Source organism: Eschscholzia californica, unplaced genomic scaffold (genome assembly GCF_041429995.1).
Source record: "Eschscholzia californica isolate CP2 unplaced genomic scaffold, dmEscCali1.0.p SCAF_2, whole genome shotgun sequence".
NCBI classification, from domain to species: domain Eukaryota; kingdom Viridiplantae; phylum Streptophyta; class Magnoliopsida; order Ranunculales; family Papaveraceae; genus Eschscholzia; species Eschscholzia californica.
Window position 1 is genome coordinate 17184320 of NW_028238309.1, and position 22095 is coordinate 17206414.

General features: G+C 34.3%; 2 protein-coding genes across 5 annotated transcripts; both read left to right on the forward strand.

The window, feature by feature from the left end:
* Positions 1 to 3516: 3516 nt before the first annotated feature.
* On the forward strand, positions 3517 to 4514 carry LOC147556585 (uncharacterized protein At2g29880-like). The gene is made up of 3 exons (XM_086658664.1): positions 3517 to 3795; positions 3892 to 4033; positions 4153 to 4514. The coding sequence occupies exons 1-3, from the start codon at positions 3517 to 3519 to the stop codon at positions 4512 to 4514; spliced, it is 783 nt and encodes a 260-aa protein (XP_086514790.1).
* Positions 4515 to 15757: 11243 nt separating this feature from the next.
* LOC147556586 (putative GDP-L-fucose synthase 2) lies at positions 15758 to 19724 on the forward strand. 4 transcript variants are annotated; one of them, XR_015233474.1, is made up of 4 exons: positions 15838 to 16446; positions 17412 to 17865; positions 19138 to 19190; positions 19278 to 19724. XR_015233474.1 is itself a non-coding variant. In XM_086657487.1 (3 exons), the coding sequence occupies exons 1-2, from the start codon at positions 15948 to 15950 to the stop codon at positions 17858 to 17860; spliced, it is 948 nt and encodes a 315-aa protein (XP_086513613.1). In that variant the 5' UTR covers positions 15801 to 15947; the 3' UTR covers positions 17861 to 17865; positions 19278 to 19724. The 4 variants fall into 4 exon arrangements, 3 of the variants coding, with proteins under 3 accessions (XP_086513612.1, XP_086513613.1, XP_086513614.1); XM_086657487.1 differs by lacking the exon at positions 19138 to 19190 and having other exon boundaries at positions 15801 to 16446; XM_086657488.1 differs by having other exon boundaries at positions 15822 to 16446; positions 19138 to 19724.
* The last annotated feature ends 2371 nt before the right edge of the window (positions 19725 to 22095 follow it).

Sequence of the window (22095 nt, forward strand, 5' to 3'; positions counted from 1 at the left end):
CTTCATGATGTCATGCTTTTGTGTGTTATCGTTATTCTTGTTACCTAAAAGAATCTGCAACTTTGTTTCTTCATGCACTTTCACACTTACATGCAAATAGTAGTAGGTTAGTATAACAATGCTGATCTATGCTAACTACAAGTATTGATTCCCTTTCCTTGTTCCTGCAAAACTGAAAAAATGTTAGTTTTTCTTTGTAACCTGTAATTTTTCATGTGTTTCAGTGGCGCCTATCGAAGTAGGGCTTGTTCTTGTCTGTCCTAACTTGCTGCGATCGTTACCTTAGCCAGTCAAGATATTGCTTAGTTGAGAGTCCTGCTAGGCAGGGCTCATTTTACACGTCCTGGTTGTGGCTTGGGCTACCAGTGGTTTGTTGACTGTTTATTTGGGGGCCTAGGTAGTCGGGCTTTGGTGCTCGACTATCCAGACTTTTATTGTTGGGAGGCGCTGTGCTTTGAACATTTAATTTTAGCCGACGAGCAGGGATGCGTACTTTCAGAGCTTAAATGTTTTATGTTTGTTTAAGCAAGATTTGTTTAAGTTAAGACTTTTCTTTATAAGACTCCTTATTTTGAGTTTCGCATAAGACTCTTCTATACGGAATATATGCGAGGTCAACGGTATGATGGTTCTAGAAATATGCGTGGAGCTTTTAATAGATTCCGATCATTATTTCTTAGAAATTGTCCTCTTACGCTTACCGTGTGCATTGCTTTGCCCACTAGTTGGAACATGTAAAAATGCTATTTTGCGATTTTATTCAGCATTGAATGCAATCGTTAATTTTATTTGTGCTCCCCTTTAGTGTGTGTTTGATATAACCTATTTCCATGGAAATAAAAGAGTTTCCATGGAAATAGGTATTTCCACCGTTTGATACGAAATCTATTTCCACGACTTCAATTTCCCCGGGAATCTATTTCCGTGAAATATCTCACTTTTAATTCCTTGCTCCCCCTTAGGAATCTATTTCCCCTCCATCTTCTAAACTATTGCCTGGTCTAAAGAAGAAACAAAGCTAAAAAAAAATAATCTCCATCTCCATAACAAGGTAAGTTTTCACTTTTCTTTTTTACTTTTTAAACCTTCTCTACTTTTTACTACTAATATCATTATATCAACATCTCACTAGTCGTTGCTTACACAAAAAAGGAAGAATCAAAAGTTGTTCCATGGATTTATTTATGTTTTTACTATACTTAAAACCAAAATAGTTGTAATAGTATAGCTTATTGACTAAAATGGAAGAGATGGAAAGTAGTAATAGTAGTACTGGTGGTTCTATAGCTTCATATAGAGTAAATGGATTTATTTATGTTTCTACTATACCTAAAACCAAAAAAGTTGAACCTGCTGCATACCAGATGGATAGGTAGTAATGTAGTATTGCTTATTGACTAAAATTTTGAGAGAGGAAGAGATGGACAATAATACTACTGGTGATTTTATAGCTTCATATAGAGTAAATAGATTTAATTATATTTTTACCATACATAAAACCAAAAAAGTTGAACTTGCATACTGGGTGGATAGTAGAAGTATAACTTATTGACTAAAATTTAGAGAGAAGAAGAGATGGGCAGCAGTTACTAGTAGTACTAGTACTACTATAGCCTCATATAGATTAAAGTTGAGAGGGAGAGAGAGATAGTACTACTTCTTGGTTGATTACCCAAGAGTGATCTGGGTCCTAAAGTTTGATTACTTGAATGTTCACCTTCCTGATAGCTGTCTTTTGGACCTTCACTTTATTGTCCAACAAACAACTTCACTTTATTGTCAAACAACATCATCATTCTATGTTGTTTCTCCATCTTTGTTGGTTCACACAATAACTTTAAATATCAAAATGCCTATTTTTTGTTGTCCATGCATAGAATAAAACTTCTTGTTTGTGAATTAAATATATAGTCATAATTTGTGTAGAATGCGTAGTTTAAGAGATCGTCGGCGAGCGGCTATTGCCATAACAATGATAGTTATGCAAGTTGTGATAGTGTTGCACTTTTATAAAGTATACAAAAATCTCTTCGTAAGGAGCCCTTACAGAAGAAAAAAACTGAGAGGAGGGACGTTTTGAGAAGAATGTACATGGAGAGTGATATAATTTGTCATGAGCAATTAAGGATGAGCAGATCAATGTTCCATAATTTATGTGAACGATTACGTGTGTATGGCTTAGTTGATGGTCGGTCGGTTAAGGTTGAGGAACAAGTTGCATTATTTCTACATACTGTTGGTCACGATACTCGCAATAGAAAAACGGCGTTTCAATTCTTCTGCTCGAGTCAAACAGTTAGTAGGTATTTTCATATTGTTTTGTCGTCCCTGATCCTTTTCTATAAGGATGTCGTGAAGCCAGCAACTACGACAAACTCTCCTGCGGATGCCGGGACAGAAAAACATTGGCATCACTACTTCGAGGTTACTTCTTATACTAATTAGATAAATATTAACATTAAAATTTCTATTATTAATTTTAGTATATCCATAGGGTGCAGTTGGTGCTATTGATGGTACTCATATTAGAGCATCTGTTCCATTAGAAGAACAACCAAAATACCGGAACAGAAAAGGAACCATTACTCAAAATGTGTTTTTGGCATGCACATTTGATATGAAATTTACCTATGTTTTAGCTGGTTGGGAAGGGTCAGTGCATGATGGTCGTATCCTAAGGAATGCTTTAAGTCGTGAAGGTCGAAAGCTAGTTGTACCTGTAGGTATGTCAATCTGGTAATTTTTATATATCTCAAAAATGGTCTTAAAAGGGATTATTAACATTCTTGGAATAGGTAAATACTACCTTGCAGATGCTGGGTTTCCTTTAGTTCTTGGATTTCTCACACCATATCGGAACACAAGATATCATCTTCGAGATCATATTGGTCGTCGTGCTGAAACCCCTAAAGAGATGTTCAATTTTCGACACTCGTCCTTACGAAATGTGATTGAAAGGTCCATTGGAGTTTTGGAGAAAAGATTTGCGTATCTTAGAAATGCTCCCTTCCATGACATTAGAACCCAAGCGAAGATAGTCATTGCATGTTGTGCTCTTCATAATTTTTTACGAGATGGTGATCCTAGTGACTTATGTCAGTATGAAAACCCTATTGATGACGAAGAAGAAACTAGTGAAAGAGGAGAAGATGTGAGCGTAGTAATAGCTTCTTCTCAAGTGTGGACAGCTTCTAGAGATGCTATGGCAGAACAAATGTGGGAAGAACGTTAGCCTAAGTAGAAAATTAATATTAGAAAAAATAATTTAGATATTTTTGCAAAACAGTTCGACTATTATATTCTAATTTTTTTTAGTCGTTTGACTTATTTATTCATTGTTATAAAATCTAGCTTTAACATTGTATTCATGTTCTCGCTTTTTTAGTGCATTGATTAATTACATATTTACTGCTTGTAACGACATTTTTTTTATTTTAATATACGTTAAACTGTGTTACTAGTATGACATCAGAATCTGAGTCATCTAAAAGAAAATGTGTAAGATGGAGCGAACGAATGGACGAAATTCTTGTTGAAACACTTTTGGAGGAGGTTGCTAAAGGAGGAAAGAAACCAGACAATGGTTGGAAAAATGAATCCTTAAACCATGTTGTAGTTGAAATTGATAAAAAAACAAAGACGGTTGTTACAAATGAAAATATCAAGGCACGGTTGAAAACAATGAGGAAAGACTATATTGTAGCAAGAGAAGCTCTTAAACAAAGTGGATTCAACTTTAATCCGGAAACTCAATGTATTAGTGCAGATGACGATGCTTGGGCGAGCTACGTACAAGTAAGTGATGTGATTCTTTGTACTATTTTTTTGTTGCAATTAATTTCATAAGTAACCCATATTTTGTTTCTAATATTCTTACATTTAATATTGTAGGGTCATCCAACAGCTGTAGGTTTGCGTGAAAAACCATTGAAATTTTACGATTCGTGGCAAATTATGATAGGAAACGAGCAAGCAACTGGTGATAGGGCAGTCGAAGCGGGCAATTTCTCATCACCAGTACATTCTCTACCAGGTTCGATATTTTCTAATTCACAATTTTTGTAGTATATATTTTTTGTGTTCCACTATAAGCCTATGTCGTATTTTGACATACTAATACTGGATCGTTTTTTTGTTTATTTTAATGCTTAGATAACTTAGATGACTTTTTGTCTGGAGATAATGACAATAACACACAATGGACTTTTTCTACATCAGAATCAATACCCAATAGTAGTCTTACATCATCACAAAAGCGCAAACGAGTTCGAGCCCTTGAAGATAGTATTAATGAAGGAATGACTGGGATGATAGAAGCTGCGAGCAGAATAGCTGCAACTTTTGAAGGGCCAAATTGGGATAAAATCAATACAATTTTAGAATCTATACCCGAACTGGATGAGGAAGACGCACATCGAGTAGCAGATTTGTTTAATAGAGACCCATGGATGGCCCAATACTTCTTATCCCTGTCGGAAGGAAGAAGATTGGGTTGGTTAAGGATGAAATTATGAAACTAATTTCAAATTTCTCTTACGCTTATTTTGTCGAAGGATATTAGTATTTTATTTACTTTGCTAGATTAGTGTTTATTTACTTTACATAAATTCTGACTTCAGATTTATATTAATAGTAATAATTAGGTTTGATTTTGTTGACTTATATATGTTTTTAAATATCAATCAATGTTTTTGTTCTTTATCTCAAAAAAAAAAAATATTATAACCATTTCCATGGAAATAAGTTGTCAACCAAACGACAGAATTATACAATTCCACGAAATAGCGAATGACAACCAAACAAAGGAATTTCTATTTCCGTGAAATATGTTCCGTGGAAACATTTCCATGGAAACTCTTCTATTTCCACGGAATTGTTTCCCTAGTATCAAACACAACCTTAATTCAACATGAATTAAAATCTTCTCGAGTTAAAGAAATCGCAAGGTTGTTAGAAGTTGATGAGCTTGAGATGGACAAATTGTGACGCCCCGTGCCCCATAACTAGGCACGACCACGCCCCGGCAATTCACAGACGAGCCGAAAATCCGGCAGCACCTCCTTTGTAAATCGAATCGGTCGTACCTGTAACCTGTCATGCAAACCATACATTCGCATACACATACACAACGGAAACTAAAAATAAGACATAACTCAACTAAAAACTCTGGTTCCAAGATGAACCACCAACACTAGGTTAACTCAACCTGCACACAACCTTACATCCCTGCACAGTCTATGTGATACATATATATTTACATTATAAGGTGTTCAGTGTATAAAAGCATAACTTTGAAGATAAATCAAAACCAAAGTGAAAGGAAATAACACCAAAGTGAAACCGCGCCACAACCCCTACAATCCATCTACTAACCCTATCGCTGCAGATGCTTCTAACTAGGAACCTGCATACTAAGAAACTGGTAGGGGGTCAGTAACTCACCGACACGAGTTAACTGGTAGAGGAGTCCCAAAACAAAACTACGATAAAACCATTTTCGCCATAAAACATGCACACGTATAAATATATCAATCCTACTCTAACATACAACAACACCCATGGTATGCTCCTCAATCAACAGAGAGTTACCCAGAGAACTCTATAGTACTTGGGCTAGTATTGTCCCATACCGGCACTAACCCAGGTACTCAAGTTCTCTCGAGAAAGTGGCTTACCCCTAGGTAGGTAAGCCCCTCTCCCACTAGGCGACTCCACAGTCATTGAAAAGCTAACCTCGTGATAAATATATACAGTTAGCTTAACTAGATACGTTTTAGCTTCACCGAAGTCGAATAGTCAGGTGGTCCCTCCAGTATTCGTGTTGGGATGAAAAGCATATTCTCATCGGTACCCTAGCATGCAACTATCCCTTCTGGTTTTGGGAAAGTATTTATTGTGTTAACAACCGAAATAATACTCTTTTCTTGTTAAAACATCCTTCACCCACAATCTCAGCAGATTCGGAACTTGCCCGTTACGCCCTCGACTGAGATAGGCTTTTTAAAACATTACTTATCTTATCACACACAGAAGTGGCACAACCAAGAGTCATATCATAACGTGCAGAGGGATCCCAATCACCAAACCAGTTGGGCGGTCCGAGGTGTACAGCCTCTGAGCCCCGAGGGTAAGAACAAACATGCTTACAGTCAAATCGAACGGTCAAGGGTAGCAAATCCCTGAGCCCCGAGAGTCCAACCTAACGAGAATCCTGGCCAGAGAGTGGAGCACTACAACTGCCAAGACCCTCATGACTCGTCTCAGTCCACTTCACCAATCACATACAACATACGAAATCGTTACGTTTTCAAAACATCGATTTACAATCCATTTAGAAAACCATTTCTCTAAAAATCATTCGTAAGATATTTTCCATATATAAACCATCACACTACTAATATATGAAATTCTCCCTCATTCAAACCCTAAAAATCAGAAAGCCCCAAATCTATGATCATTGAACCCTAGAATTTGAAAAACATTAGAATTTATCTCAAAGAATTATCAACTCACCGTGGATTGTTTGATGATAGTTAGATTACCCTCATGTTATTTAGTTCTCCTCCTTAATTGACTAGTCCCTACACATGCAAGTATGAACAACTCCATTAAAACTAATTCAACCCAAACCACCATGGATATCTAGAGAGAGAAACAAAATCTTTACCAATATCACAATCAAACTTGTTTAATTTCACTCGAAAAGCTTGAATCAGGAAAAACCTTAGCAAAATCCACCCATTTTTCCTCTATTCATCTCAAAACTCTAACCACCAAAGTGAAAACCACCAGCTGCTCCTACCATCTGATTTCTTCGTCTAAACAACCGAATTTACACTTTAGTCCTCGTATTCGTTCTGATTTCCAAAAGCCCCCCGATTCTGACCTGATTGTACATTTAGTCCCTGATTTTAACCTTGTGTGTTTGTAAAATAGTCCCTAAGGCAACTTATTCATTCCATTCCCCATTGAAAACCTAGGATGTTACAATCTTCCCCCCTTAATAATACGCTAATTACTTAATGTTTTTTTTTTGAAAATACTAATTACTTTTTTTTTGTTGAGATCGAAAATACTAATTACTTAATGTTGTCATCCATTTCAAAAAAAATAGGGGTTGGGCAAAAGGCCCATTCCTTTCCCCAAAACAAGAAGCAGACCCACTGGCAATAACAAATAAGATGCAGGTCCAATAAGTCAGAAGGGGGTGAAACTACCATTTTGGGTATTGTTTCTTGCGAAATTACGGAAAAATGCCCCTCCCTCAAAACTCGTTCTCCCTCACGTTCTCTCTCTCAAACTTTTCTCTGCTTTTTTACTTTTCAACGTCTCTTCCTCCCTCCCTAAATTCTCTCTTATAAATTCTCTCTTAAGTCTATCTACTTTATCTCTCATAAATTTTCTCTCACCTAAGTTCTCTTTCCTAAACCTGTTCTCTCTCACCTGATTTCTCTCTCACAAATTCTCTCTCTATAACTAGTTAATAGGAAATTAGTTATAGAGGTATTTTGTTGTACATTTACAAACGGTTCCCTCAATTCGTGTAGATGTACAGGTCAATAATATAGTTTTTTTTTCATATAATATAATTTCCCATACATTTATCAATAAACTATAAATAAAATAATTTTTTTTCACATTATCATCTAAATGCGGGAATAAATATGATATTTACTGGACATTTTTCTTTACTTTGCCTACTTAACATGCACAGGAAATTTTGAAATGTATTGGGCATTTGCGAATGTACTATAAATAAAATAATTTTTTGAGTATAATCATCTAATGCGAAATATATATGATACTTACCGGACATTTATGACCTATACTTTGCTTTCTTAATATGCATAGGAAATTTTAATATGTACTGAAAATTTGCGAATATACTATAAATAAAATATTTTTTCTTTCACATAATCATTTAAATGCGAGAATATATATATATATATATATATGATATCTACTGGACATTTACGAATGTACGATGCATAATGTAACTTTTTTCTATACTTTGCCTTCTTAACATGCACCGAGAATTTTGAAATGTACGAGACATTTGTGAATGTATTATAAATAAAATAATTTATCTTTCACATAATCATCTAAATGCTCAAATATATATATAATATTTACTGGACATTTACGAATGTACGATGCATAATATAACTTTTTTCTATATTTGTCTTCTTCACATGCACTAGGAATTTTAAAATGTACGAGACATTTGCGAATGTAATATAAATTAATTAATTTTTCTTTCACATAATCATCTAAATACGAGAATATATATGATATTTACTGGACATTTACGAATGTATGATGCATATATAATTTTTTCTATACTTTGTCTTCTTAACATTCACAGGAAATTTTGTAATTTACTGGACATTTTTGAATATACTATAAATAAAAATAACTTTACCAATTTTGTAATATACTAGACATTTGTAAATGTACTATAAATAGACTAATTTACTAGACATTTGTAAATGTACTATAAATAAAATAGCTTTACGAATTTTGTAATATACTGGACGTTTGTGAATGTACTATAAATAAACTAATTTACTAGACATGTGCGAATGTACTATAAATGAAACAAAATTTCTTTCAGATTATCATCTAAATGTGAGAATATATATGAAAATTATTTACTATACTCTTTTCGTATATATGATAATCATTTGAGAATTTACTAAATAAAATAATTTTGAAATGTACTAGACATTACGATTTTTCCTATACTCTTTTCGTATTTCTTACATGCAGTAAATAATAATATGTACTGTACATGTGATTATTTACTGCACATTTTGTTGTGTACAGTAAATAATCAAATGTCCCTTACTATACATCTTTTCATATCCTAAACATTTTTTTTCTTGAAGATCTGAACAAGATCAATATCAAATTTATTAACATTAACAAATGAAATACAAACCAATCCCACTTTATAATCTTCTTCTTCTTCATCAATGTCACACGAGAAAGAAATACAGAATCCTTCCTCGTATCATTCTCATCCTCATACGTACAAAAAAAAAAGAAATTTATCATCAAGCCTTTAAAAACCGAAATCATTCATACATACTGAAATTGTCTGAATCTGACTCTTCAATCTTCAACTTTCATATTCTTGAATTCTGAATCTGACTCTTCAAGCTTCAACTTCCATGGTCTTGAAATAATAGAAAAATACCAAATTTTGTACTAAAAGATTCAACAAAATTTGGGTCTTCAATTCAGATCTGAACCTCTTTGATCTTCACCCTAGAAAATAATTGTAATATACCTTTTGTTGTTTTTAAAGCTCGTTGTACTGCCAGAGAGATAAAAAAAATCAGATCTCTACTTGGTGATGAATCTCTCTCTTAAATTAACAAACCTCTCCCCAAAATCATGAATCTTTCTCTTAAACTAACAAAACTTTTGATTTCAGGATTAGTTATCAACAAACAAGAAGAAGAAAAAATTTGGAGAGAGATCGAAGGAAAATGAGATAGAAATTTTAGATCTGATAATAAAAGAGATAAAAAGTTAGAGAGAGAAAATATAAAGAAAAGAAAGAGAAAATGAGCCAGAGAGAGTGAAACGGGAATGCGCGTGAAGGGTAAATAACAAGCCTGAAGGGTGTTTAGGGTATTACAAGAAATTTAACTGTCACTTTCTCTTGGGGCCTACAAAACTCTGACTATTTGGACCTGCAACCCATTTTTTTTCTGACTTGGATTGTTGGCCCATAAGGGTTGATGTTTATGGGTCTTTCACTCATTTTCTCAAAAACAAAAGTCCTACTCATCTGAAGTCATATTAGAATGAATGTATTCATATTCATTCAACCGAACAAGAAATAACTACCGAAAAATAAAGGGTCGCGGCTTTGGGGAATAAAGAAAAATCTCCAGGGGATAAAGAATTTGATCACAAAGAATTGATTTAACGAACATCTTCATTTTGAGTCCAAGAATTGATGTTTTTGCCTTTTGCCCCAAAATGTTCATCTCCTCCTATCTCTCTCTGCTTCTCTCTTTTTCAATGTCTTTGGCACTCACTGTCTCTCTATCTCCCTCCCTCACGATCTCTGAATCCTTCTATCAAGTACTTAAAAACCTAGCATAACTCCAAACAAATCTAATGGAAGGAGAAGAGCTAGTCTTGGCCTTCAACAAAACCCTAGTTCCTTTGTCTAATCATTATTTTCTTTTGATCTTCAACATGTTTATTTAATCTTCAACAATCACAACAACAAATTACTACAAGCAAAACACATGAACCCCCTTTAAATCTAAATAAAAAATAAAAACCCTGTACTCTCCATCTTACCCCCCCCTCTCTCTCTCTCTCTAAAAACCAACAAACTGTCGATATAAGTTTCAATTCTTTTATTCTTCTACTGCACCTACTAGTGAATCTTTTCTTCTTCTACTATAGCAACTACTAATATCTCTAGTTTCTAAAAAAAACTACTAATATCTCCTAGTATCTCTTCGTGAGATGCTTCTTCATGGATTTAGATTTTGTCTTAATGAAAAATAAAGTGTCTTGGCTATATAGTTTGTTATTGGTGGTGATGGTGGCTCTCCGTGGTCGCAAGTGATGATAGTGGTCGGAAGTTATGGTGACGGAAGTGATAGAGAAAATGAAGATTAGGGTTAAATGTTTGATTAAGTGAATTTTTGGACTAAAAAAAATGCCGAGAATGTATAAAAAACCATGTATTCCCTAGAGAATTTATTCCCCGAAGATTATTCTTTATGCCCCAAAGCCGCGACCAAAAAAGATCATATCTGGAATTTTTTTCTTTTTTTTGGTGATTGGTAAGGGGAGCTGGAGATTGTTGTTGGGGAGCTGTAGTAGAAAATCAATTTTTTGTACTACAACTCCCTATACCAATTTGGTATTAGGAACTACTTTTTTGGATCTGAAACTAAATAATGAAATATAGATGGATTAGAAAAAACAATTATATAATTTAAAATTTTATAAATTTTGATAGTAATTTTTCTTTCCTATTCTTCCTTAAACCTTAAATATTTCAATAACAATACTTCTCTTTCTTCTCCACAATCAAGTTACACAAGAACCATTACTGATAAGCAACTAGTTTATTGATTCTCACTCTCTTCTCTGTTGGATACTAACGTTTATTATGTCTCACGATATTTATGATGTTGTTTCTTTAATGGAGGAAGAACATATTTTTCAATTGAACCAACAACCACCAACTCAATCAAACAGTGTTATTATAGATGAAGATCTATCTCAAATGTAAGAAATTCCCAAGACAAACATTTTCGGTTAAATTTTATTTTTCTTTCTTCCTTCAACTTTAAAAATTTGCCAAAAGAGAGGCAGAACCGTTCTATTCGTTCAGATATTTCCCTGGGGAAAATTTTGAAACATTTCCCCCCAGCTAAGGGAAATTATGCAAACAAAGGTGAAAACAGTAAGTTTTCCCTAGGGAACCACATATTCATGATATTTTCTTTAACAAATTTCCCCCCAGTTGAGGGAAATTAGACAAAAAAAATGTGAAAACAGGCTAGGAAATCACATATTCATGATTTCGTCATTGTAATAACAGAACCTCTAAAAATGAAAAAATTATGTACATTATTAAAGTTTCTTCCCATTTTCGAAATTTGGTGAATAGTATGATTGCATTAGAGATATAACATATCAATTCTCTTTACAAAATAGTCAAAAAAAGATTCATCAAATTATACTATTGCCAATTTTACTCATAATCTTCATCCCCATCACTCGAATCGCCGCCATCGACTGAATCGCCCTCATCTTCTTCGTCTGAGACTTGTTTTCCCTTTTCAGCAGAATCTTGATATATGCTTTCGAGGGTGTCTTGTATTTTCTTCCTCGATTTCGGACTTATCAGTTTGTTTGTGTCTCCGCCACCACAAGCTTTCAAGTTATCTAAAAGTTTACCAATTCGCTTGTTCTGCAAAAACAACATAAAAATTCTAAGTGCATAACATGTTGTAGTATTCTACATTTGTTTACAGTAGTTAATGAAAGATTTAGCTTACCAAACGCCTAAGTACCAGAGCCAAATCAAAAAAATATTGCAATAACAAGTGATGAAGGTGAAGATAATCAAAGAACCTAGAAATTATACAGAAATTGCACGATAGCAGTTGTGATAAATTCCCACCAAAATCCTAGATATAGTTTTGAAGCTAACACAATAATCTTAAGTATAACAAAAGGGGGAAACCAAATAAGCAACTAATGTCATCTTATGACAAATTCTCAGCAAAACCCTAGATGTAAAACTCACTAAAACCCTAGATATAAAACTTATAAAATGTAACACTCGAAATCCAGATTTCCACGTCGACCGTCATGAAAACCTAAACTTAAGGCATTTCTCCGCAGAACAATAAACATATATTGTACGATATACTCATCAAGGAGACAAATAGTATCGAACATGAAGCTCAAAAACTAACAATAAATCATCTAATAACACTTTACTAAGTTTCTTAAAACTCACATGATGTCTCTAAATCATCGACACATATGTCGGACACGATCAAACAAAAACAACACCAAGTATTTAGGAGATACAACTCCAAATAACTACCTAAAGAAAGTAATAAAACCACTAAAGAAACTCCTCCAAGGCTAACTATGACTCAAGCAGGTGGCACTTCCCGATTCCCTTGTCCTGAAAAATAAAAGGTTGGGTCAGACCCCAACAAGTAGATTTCAAAACCTCTAAAGCCTCAATAGACAGTTTCAAGAGCTACTAAAAGCGACATGACGAGTTAGTGTCCACCTTATGTAAGAGTGTGGTCCACAAGGTTACCCTTGTGTTTGCGCCGACCCGATACACTCCATACCTATATCACATCCGATAGAGAGGGTCGAACCAACCACAAAACTCTCACAACCCTTCACCAACTCCATCACGTTACACATACATAATATCACACCATTTGTAATAAACAACCAAAAGCAATGTGACAAGTTGGTATCCACGTTGTATGAGAGTGTGGTCCGCAAGACCATCCATTGTGTTAGCGCCGACCCATACGCTCCATACCTATATCACATCCGATAGAGAGGGTCGAACCAACCACAAAACTCTCAAAACCCTCCACCAACTCCATCACATCACACACATATAATAACATCACACCACAACATACATAAATCAAAATCATATTCGTTAGTATATTACGACATACGAGTTTCATATTTATAATGTTTGCAAGTAATGAATCATTGATGATAATAGCCTAAAATTCTCATATCATGTTGAGTTATAGCACATGTTCATGTATCTATATAAAGAGTATTGTCCAATAGTGAGAGGCATCTAATTATAAGAGTTATATACTAAAATAATGGCAAATAAAGAGGTTTAACCCTAAATATCATTGTAAAACATGAATATAGCATGAAAATGTAAATGAAGATTGTATGGTTCATCAAGGATGTCATTATAGCAAATATCCTCAAAATCTAACACATAGATGAGATTCAAAGTGACCTAAAAATAAGTTTGTAGGAATATAAAGCTACTACTTCTAGTATATATATTTGTGTCAAGGACCCTAATCTATGTTCAAGTAATACTAAAATCTAGGATTTGTAGTTTCATATAATTTGTCTAGGTTTATCTATAAAAATGGCTATTCAAGCCCTAGAGAGATAGAAATCTACCTCAACCAAAAGCAAGGAAAGCCCCACACCAACAACAACAAAGAAAATCACCAAGCTTTGATCCCTCATTCTTCTCCTTCACATTGCCTAGTTTTCTCTCTCTAGAACCAAAATCTCTATCTCTCTCTCTCTGCCTCTAGCACTTGTTGTTGTAAAAGGAAAGGAATGAAGGGAAGTAAAGTAGTAGTGGTAGGGTTAAAATGATTAAAAATAGGGTTTGGGGCAATATGGGAGGGAAGCAAATCACCTTCCCATTTTCTCACTCTAGCGTAGGCAACAACAAACACACGACAACAAGAGAAATGAGAGTGAGGGATGATGGTCTAGGGTTTTAGATTTCAAGTGATGCTACTACAGGCAACCCAAAATATTACTAGGGGCACTAAAGAAAAACCCTAGAAATTAAAAGGGGAAGAAAAACTCACAAGATTTTGATTGATGTCTTCTTCATTAGAGAAAAATACTTGGGTAGAATTAGCCGGGATTTTGTAGTTGATGGTCGGAAAAGATTGAAGAGAAGTTAGACAGAGATTAGGAGAGATGATTTGAAGAGAGATCGAGTGAAAGAAGAAGACATTGTTTTTTTCTTTTCTTTAATTCTGGTATATTTCCATATATTACACTTGAGTCCCTTAAGTTGTGAATCTTAGAATGTCTTTAAAATAGTAACTCAAAACTCACATCTCCCGTTACTAATCTTGGCAGCTCCCCAACCATAATAGTTCCCCAACAACAATCCTTAGCTCCCCTTACCATTCTCCTTTTATTTTTTTTTGTTGAAAGGGAGATAAAAAAGGGGAATTTGGCCAAAACTCCCTAAGAAATTATGATTTTGGTTAAAAAGGATTCATCAAAGTTTTTTAGGCTTCACCTCCCTGATGGCAATTATGTAATTTTCAATTTAAGTAAAAAGACCAACTTAACCTTAGTCTAAGAAAATACCTTGCAAACACCTTGCACTGCCTTGCAAACACCTTGCAGAGCCTTGCAAACACCTTGCATGGTTTTTGCAAACACCTTGGATAGCCTTGCAAACAAATTGCAGAGCCTTGCGAACACCTTGCAGAGCCTTGCAAAGCTTTGCAAATACCTTGCAGAGCCTTGCAAACACCTTGCAGAGCCTTGCAAACACTTTGCAGAGCCTTGCAAACACTTTGCAATGCCATGCAAATGGTTTGCAAATTAGTTTTTAAATTGATTTAACATGAAATTTGTTACAAATTATTATATTTTGTCCAGTAGAATGTTGTATAAAAAAACTAGCTAAAACCCGTACAAATTCATAATAGTCATTTTATAAGCTCTAGCACCATCATTTTACTTTTCTTCGAAAAACTTCTAAAGCTTTCATGAAATTCTCAATTTGAACATAAATACCAATCATGATTGTCCAAAGAAAAAAATATTTCTCACAGGCATTTCATCTAACAACTTTATAGCTATTTCAACCAACCTACGTCTTGTATAACCAACTAACGTTGCATTCCAAGCAACAACATCTCTTTCAAGCATTTTATCAAACACAATGCTTGCGTCAACTATACTTTCACAACTTCCATATAAATCCAACAAATAAGTTTGAACATAAACATCAAAACTAACAAATTGTCATCCATCATTTATAACTCAATGAAAATAAAGCAATGAAGAAGTTGGATTATACCTTGAAACACTATCAAATTCTCCTTCCATTGAAAGTATATAAAACTTTCTCTCTCTAGAATTTAGAACCAAAAACTAAATCAAACCCCTTAAAAGCCTCTTCAAACAACAAGCAAATAGATTAAATCACCAAAACCTAAAAACATCAACCTATCTTATAGCCAAAATCGATTCAAACCCCAGAAATTTTAATCGGCGTCGACAATCCAACTTGGTTCGTTCATGAGAAAACTCAAGTTCCTGATTTATTAGTTAGATTATTACTAGGTATTTCTAATTGAATGAAGGATATTTTTGACTCTTAAAAAGCTGGTGCCTTTAAAAATGTCCTTCAAGCCTATTTTTATAACTTACTTGGGGCCTAGCTAGTTAAAAAAATGGGTTGTCTTTTTAACAAAAAAAAAAATACAAGAAATTGGGCCTCCAGCCCAATTTCCTGGATAAAAAATAGAGAGAGAGAGAGTGGAACTTCTATCCACACCAATTTTCTTCATAAAAAAAAAAAAGACACACCAATTTGAATCTCAAATATCTTAACAAAAAAAAATTTTGAATCTCAAATTTCTTCCCAAGATCTAAAACCAAAACCCTAGAAGAAAATGGATTCATTCATGGCAGATAAAACCTCTAAAGTCTTTGTAGCAGGTCACAGAGGTTTAGTCGGTTCCGCCATTGTTAGAAAACTCAATCAAATCGGATTCAACAATCTCATCCTCCGTACTCACGATCAACTCGATCTCACTAGACAATCAGATGTTGAATCCTTCTTCGCTCAAGAAAAACCTAAATTCGTAATCCTTGCAGCTGCTAAAGTTGGTGGGATTCACGCCAATAGCACTTACCCAGCTGATTTCATATCTGTTAATCTCTTGATTCAAACAAATGTAATCCATGCTTCTTACCTTAATGGTGTTCAGAAACTTCTATTTCTTGGTTCTTCTTGTATATACCCTAAAATGGCTCCACAACCAATTAGGGAAGATGATTTACTTACAGGTTCATTAGAACCTACTAATGAGTGGTATGCTATTGCTAAAATTGCTGGAATCAAAATGTGTCAAGCTTATCGTTTACAATACAATTTTGATGCAATTTCAGGTATTCCCCAATTGTATAAACTGTCTTGATCTTGATTAGTATCATTTTTATAAGCTTTAGGTGCTGTTTTTTTCTTGCTAAATCTGAAATAAATAATGTGTAATTACTTGTGTAGTTTGAGTACTTGTATATGTTTACATCTCTAATCAATTCAGACCTTATGATAAAAACATGGAAAAGAACTAGAATTACTTACACAACCGTTTCAGATTTCAGATTCAGATCTACATAACAACAGAGGGCACCTTAGTGATTCTGTTTGAAAATGGGGTTTTCTTATGTTAATTGAAAATGAAGTTCTATTGAACGCAATTGTGATGTCATTTCAGGTGCCCACAAATTTGTATTGGTTAAATACTTAATGTGTATACAATTAAATGGGTTTGTAGATTATGTTCGGAAATAGGTTTTTCGAGTATAGTGGTAATAATAATTTAATAAAGAGTTATACCATTCAACATTTATCGAAGATGTTGGTTTGTTGACTTTAGAATGAGCTTTTATTTGTTTGATCTTTGATCCAGGTTGCATCTATATAGGGATCTCTTAGTCTAGAAGAATGTGTAAACTAGGCATCTAGTGCTACTCTAATTGAAAAAATGGGAAAGCTATAAGTTTAGCCGTCTTGAACAACGTACAGAAATCTAGAGCTATTTGCTCTGGAAAGAAGATATGAAACTAGGATATTCAAGTTAAGAATGGCTTATGCAAGAAATAATTACATTTACATGCGAAAAGCGAAAAGTTTCCTCTTAGCAAGAATTGAGTAAGAATTTAGGTGATACTTATCCGCTAATTAGTTGTTGTACAACCACTGCAGAACTAAGAGTCTTGGTTGTGGTTTTGTAGTTGAGAAACACATTAATTTTTTCTGATTCTCTTCATATAATTGTTAGACATTTCTTGGTCATGGAAAAGTTGAAGTCAACTATTTGTCCCACTTCTTTGCACTTTTTCTATTTCAGGTATGCCAACAAACTTATACGGTCCAAATGATAATTTCCATCCGGAAAATTCTCATGTTCTTCCTGCTTTAATGAGGCGGTTTCATGAAGCAAAGGTTTCTAGTGCGAAAGAGGTAGTCGTTTGGGGAACTGGTTCACCTCTTCGAGAGTTTCTCCATGTGGATGATCTTGCAGACGCTGTGGTGTTTCTAATGGACAAATATAGCGGATTAAGTCACGTCAATGTAGGGAGTGGAAAGGAGGTAACAATTAAGGATCTTGCAGAGCTAGTAAAGGAAGTTGTTGGATTTGAAGGAGATCTTGTTTGGGATTCAACAAAACCAGATGGAACACCAAGGAAACTCATGGATAGCTCAAAGTTGGAAGCTTTGGGATGGGAACCTAAGGTGTCACTAAGGGACGGGCTTGTTGATACCTACAAATGGTACTTGGAGTATTTGAAGCAATAAATCAGGTGAATCGGTGATCTATTAATTTATCTTGATTCTTAAGTTATTCCATGTGTTTGTTCAATGATTTGTATTTTAATCAGCATTGATTTGTATCATTGTCGGTTTGATTCTTTACCGTGATATTGTTGTTTGATTGTTGTGGAACTTGTCATTGAACTCAGTATTTCTCTTGTTTGTTTATACTGGAGAGATTAGTAAGCGTAATATGAGACTTTCCTTTTTAGCTATTACCTAATTATGTAAAATAAGAGGCATCCCATCCTAATAAGTTAATTACAGTTAAAAGGTCTGAATGCAATTATCGTGAGTGGCGTGATTTTGCAGAGAAATATATGTTATCAATATATCATCGGAGACCTCTCGTTTCAGTAATAGGTTTGCATTTACTTAAAATAAAGGCATTCTAAATCGTTACGTGAAACTGTGAATCTGATTACATTTATAGTTGCTTGTGATTTCGTATAATGTGATATTCTAAATTTAGTCATCTGTGTGAGAAAGTTTGGTCAGATCAAAAGAACATCAAAGTATAATAGAATGAAAAAGAAGAGACAAGAAAATGTAATTAAGTTTAGCATCTACAAATAAAATGATCATTAGAAGGGTTCGAAGGTGGGTCTTTCTTATTAGAATCATTTAGATAGATACCAGTAGAATGGTGATACAATCTAAATTAGTCGTTTCCGACCAAAATTTCAGGTGAATAATGTGCTTAGGTAATGTGGCTCTATATATCTATGAAATTTGCCTGGAGTATGTTATGCTTTACTCTTTCTGTTTCTATGCTTGATGGAGAATATTTGTATCTCGGTGTTTCTGTCATGTCATGTCAAATAGGGTCACTCGTATCGGATACTCCTTGTTGTGTACTTGCAGTCACTTGGGTGTAATGTGATATTATGCAAGTATAGACTTGTTGTACTCGTACAAAATTACAAACCAGCGTCATATCTGTGGAGTTCCACCCTAGTTTATTGCGATTTGTTTATAATTACCAATATTAGATCCCAGCATTAAAAAAGTTAATAAACAATAAATTATCTAATAACTAAGCAAGAATATACGTTTATGCGAGTGTTTGTGTGTGTGTGCGTTAGTGTCCTCACTCTGGTAATTTATGTTGCCTTGTCCTACACTTTTTCTGTCAGAGGCCTATATCGGTAGGGATGATCTTTTCAAATAGGTTCGAAGTTAAATTTTCGAAGTTTCCTGTTATTTCTTCGACAGTCAGTAAAGTTGTTACGATGTGTTTTTTCCTGTTATTTCTTTGACAGCTTCCATTTCAGTAAAGTTGTTACGATGTGCTTTTCCTGTTACGTGGACTGGAGTAAGAACTAATCATGACTTTTAAGCTTGATGATATTCATGTTAAGGTGGCCATATTTTACTCACCGAAATGGGATGTTATTTTCAGTGTTTCTTATGGTCATGGGTATAGGAAAGAAACACATAATTGTTCAGGTTGAAGATAATCGTGCATGGGAAAAGGGTTGTGTGATCCTGGCCAAGAAGGTATTTGCTCTGTTGGGGTTTTAGGGGTATTACCGGATTAGTGTTCATATTTGCAATCTCAAATGGATTTCCAGCGGGACTGTCATTTCCATCGTTTCAGCGGAAATGTGATTCCTAGAGGAATGCATTTCTGGATCTTATATGCATGTCAATCTTGTAAGCAATTTTGTTGTTGAAACCTCAGGGCAAAAGAACGAAGTTGGGGCATGGGGTTTTAGTATCTATTATAGTTGGAAACTTCATATCTGTCGTTTAATTTTTTTTTCCGCAGTTAATATTTATATTTTCTCGACAACAATAGAAATGGCTCCCGAGGTTTTATACCAGAATGTGTTTTTTCGCTCAGAAACATTTCATCGCTAAACTTCAATTTTCTCTTTACTTCGAATTCATTTACTGATTGACTGGCTTCTTCTCTTTGTAACATAAGTAATCACGGTAGTAACTGTGAGGTCAGGGATTGGAACCCCTCGATTACCCTTCTTCCTAAGTTGACATCAAGGTGCATGTTAGCTCTTAACCCACACTCTACGGAACTGTGTTCGGTAGGAAGTCGGTGCATGTATATGTCCTAGTATAGACCTAGTGGATACATAGTACGTGTACCCGATAGACAAGGGTAATTTAGTGATGTAAAACCGGTTAAGCATATGATGTAATTATTTCAATCAAAAGAACAAGAAGTAGAAGCCAATTTCAATTGAGTAATTCCAAGCATTTGTGGTTCAAAATTGTGAACAAATCAACTTGTAAAAGAAGCATTTTTAGGGCATATCTTTAGTACTTAGTAGTCATCAGTCTCAATTGTTTGGGGAAGTTTTCTTTTTCAATAAAGCCAAATACAAAATGTTGCTGAGGAAGCAATGATGGGAAAATAGTGGGCCCTTCACTCTCAATTCTCTCTCTATTCTTAATTTCCAAAAGCAAAATGTGGACTCATCTTTCCAAGTTGTCATGTCATTACATGTTTTTTTTTCAAGTATAGAGACAATACCAACAAAACAAAATTCCAAACTTGCATATTTACATGTTCATGTATATTTTGGGGGTATACTTAAAGTTACTTGTTTCTTTTTGATGAATTATTCTTTTCTTGATGCCAAGAAAACCATGTGGGTCTCCTTAACAAAAAAAAAAAAAAAGAAAACCATGTGGGTCCGAGTTGGACAGGTAATATGGCAAATCATTCCATGAAGTAGGTTTTTATTTTTATTTTTTTAAGTATGTTAAGACGTGAATTATGGTTTAAAGTTTGAATTAATTTGAGTCAGATTTCAGAAATTTTTTTTTTCTGACTCGTGATTTCTAAGATTTGATTTGGATTTTAGGATGTGTGTGTTTGTCTAACCTTTGATTTGTAAGTCATTTTTGAGTGACTAATTTTGGTTGATTTTATTTTCTATTTGATTGAGACAACAAGAGAAACAACAAACATTGTTGTAGTTTTCTTTTGGTTGATGGTATTGGAAGATCTATTTTTTCTTTTTTACAAAATTGAGTTGATCAAAAGATAAAGTTGATGTAAGTATGCTATGGGAAGCTTATTTTCTATGACCTGAAATAAGTAATACATATTGACATTTAATCAACACCATGAAACACATCAACAAAATCATTAACACCATAGGCTTTAATAGAGTTGAAAAACTCCATCAATTGAGCTTTATCCCAAGGCTCCATTGATGGAGAAGGACACCATCATTGAGCTCCATTCGGATGACTCTATCAATGGAGCTTTGGAGGACACTATCAGGAGAGCTCTATGGAGCTTGGTTCAAAAGCCTCCATCAATGGAGTTAGGTTAAATTTACAGAGTTTCATATAGAAGGTGGGGAAATTACCATTAACAAAAAGATTCAAAAAAGCGAACGGCTTCTTCACTTCGTATCTCTTCTCTAGTTTCTATAACGTCTCGCCTTTGGTGGTTTGCTAGTAGTATGTATTTGTATAAATTTTGCTTTCCAACTCCCATATATATAACCGCGACGTTTAGTATTTTTCATGTCATGTATTAACGGAGTTAGCTCGTTTTTCTAATAAAAAGATTACATGAGTACTAGACGATCGTATAATGATTAATGGAGTTAGCTTGTGCTTACAAAAAAAAAAGTTCAATCATTTTCTTAAGAGGACACAATCCCCTTTTGTCTTTGGAAATGAGCAAGCTCACTTGATCCTAGTACCTAATAAGATGTCATTTACACTATTTCCTTTTTAAAAAGAAGGAACTCAACCACTTGATTGGTTTCTAAACCATACAAATTTGAAGAAATAAAAGATATGATTTTGAGTTCAATGAGAAAGTAAAGTCCTTAGGTTTTGAGCAACCAACTTGAATGGAAATGAAAATCCAAGCAAAATCTCTTATATAACTCTCCAAAACCCAACAGAGTAATATTAATTAATAATAAGATGAAATATTAGCAGCAATAAATAAATTAAAAGCTAAAGAAAAAATTACTTTACATTTTAGTTAACAACTAAGCTAGATTGAGCCTTCTTCCGCCAATATCACCACCATTCTCTCTCTCTCTAGATCTCTAAATTTCTCTCTCTACCACCACCACCACCATTACCACCACCACCACCACCACCACAAAATGCCTTCTTCTTCCTTAAATGTGTTGAAGGAGAAGATGAAGAAGAAGAAGAAGAAGTTGTTGGAGAAGTATGACTCTGAACTTGAATCTTTGGGTCTTGTGGTTTGATCTACCATTATC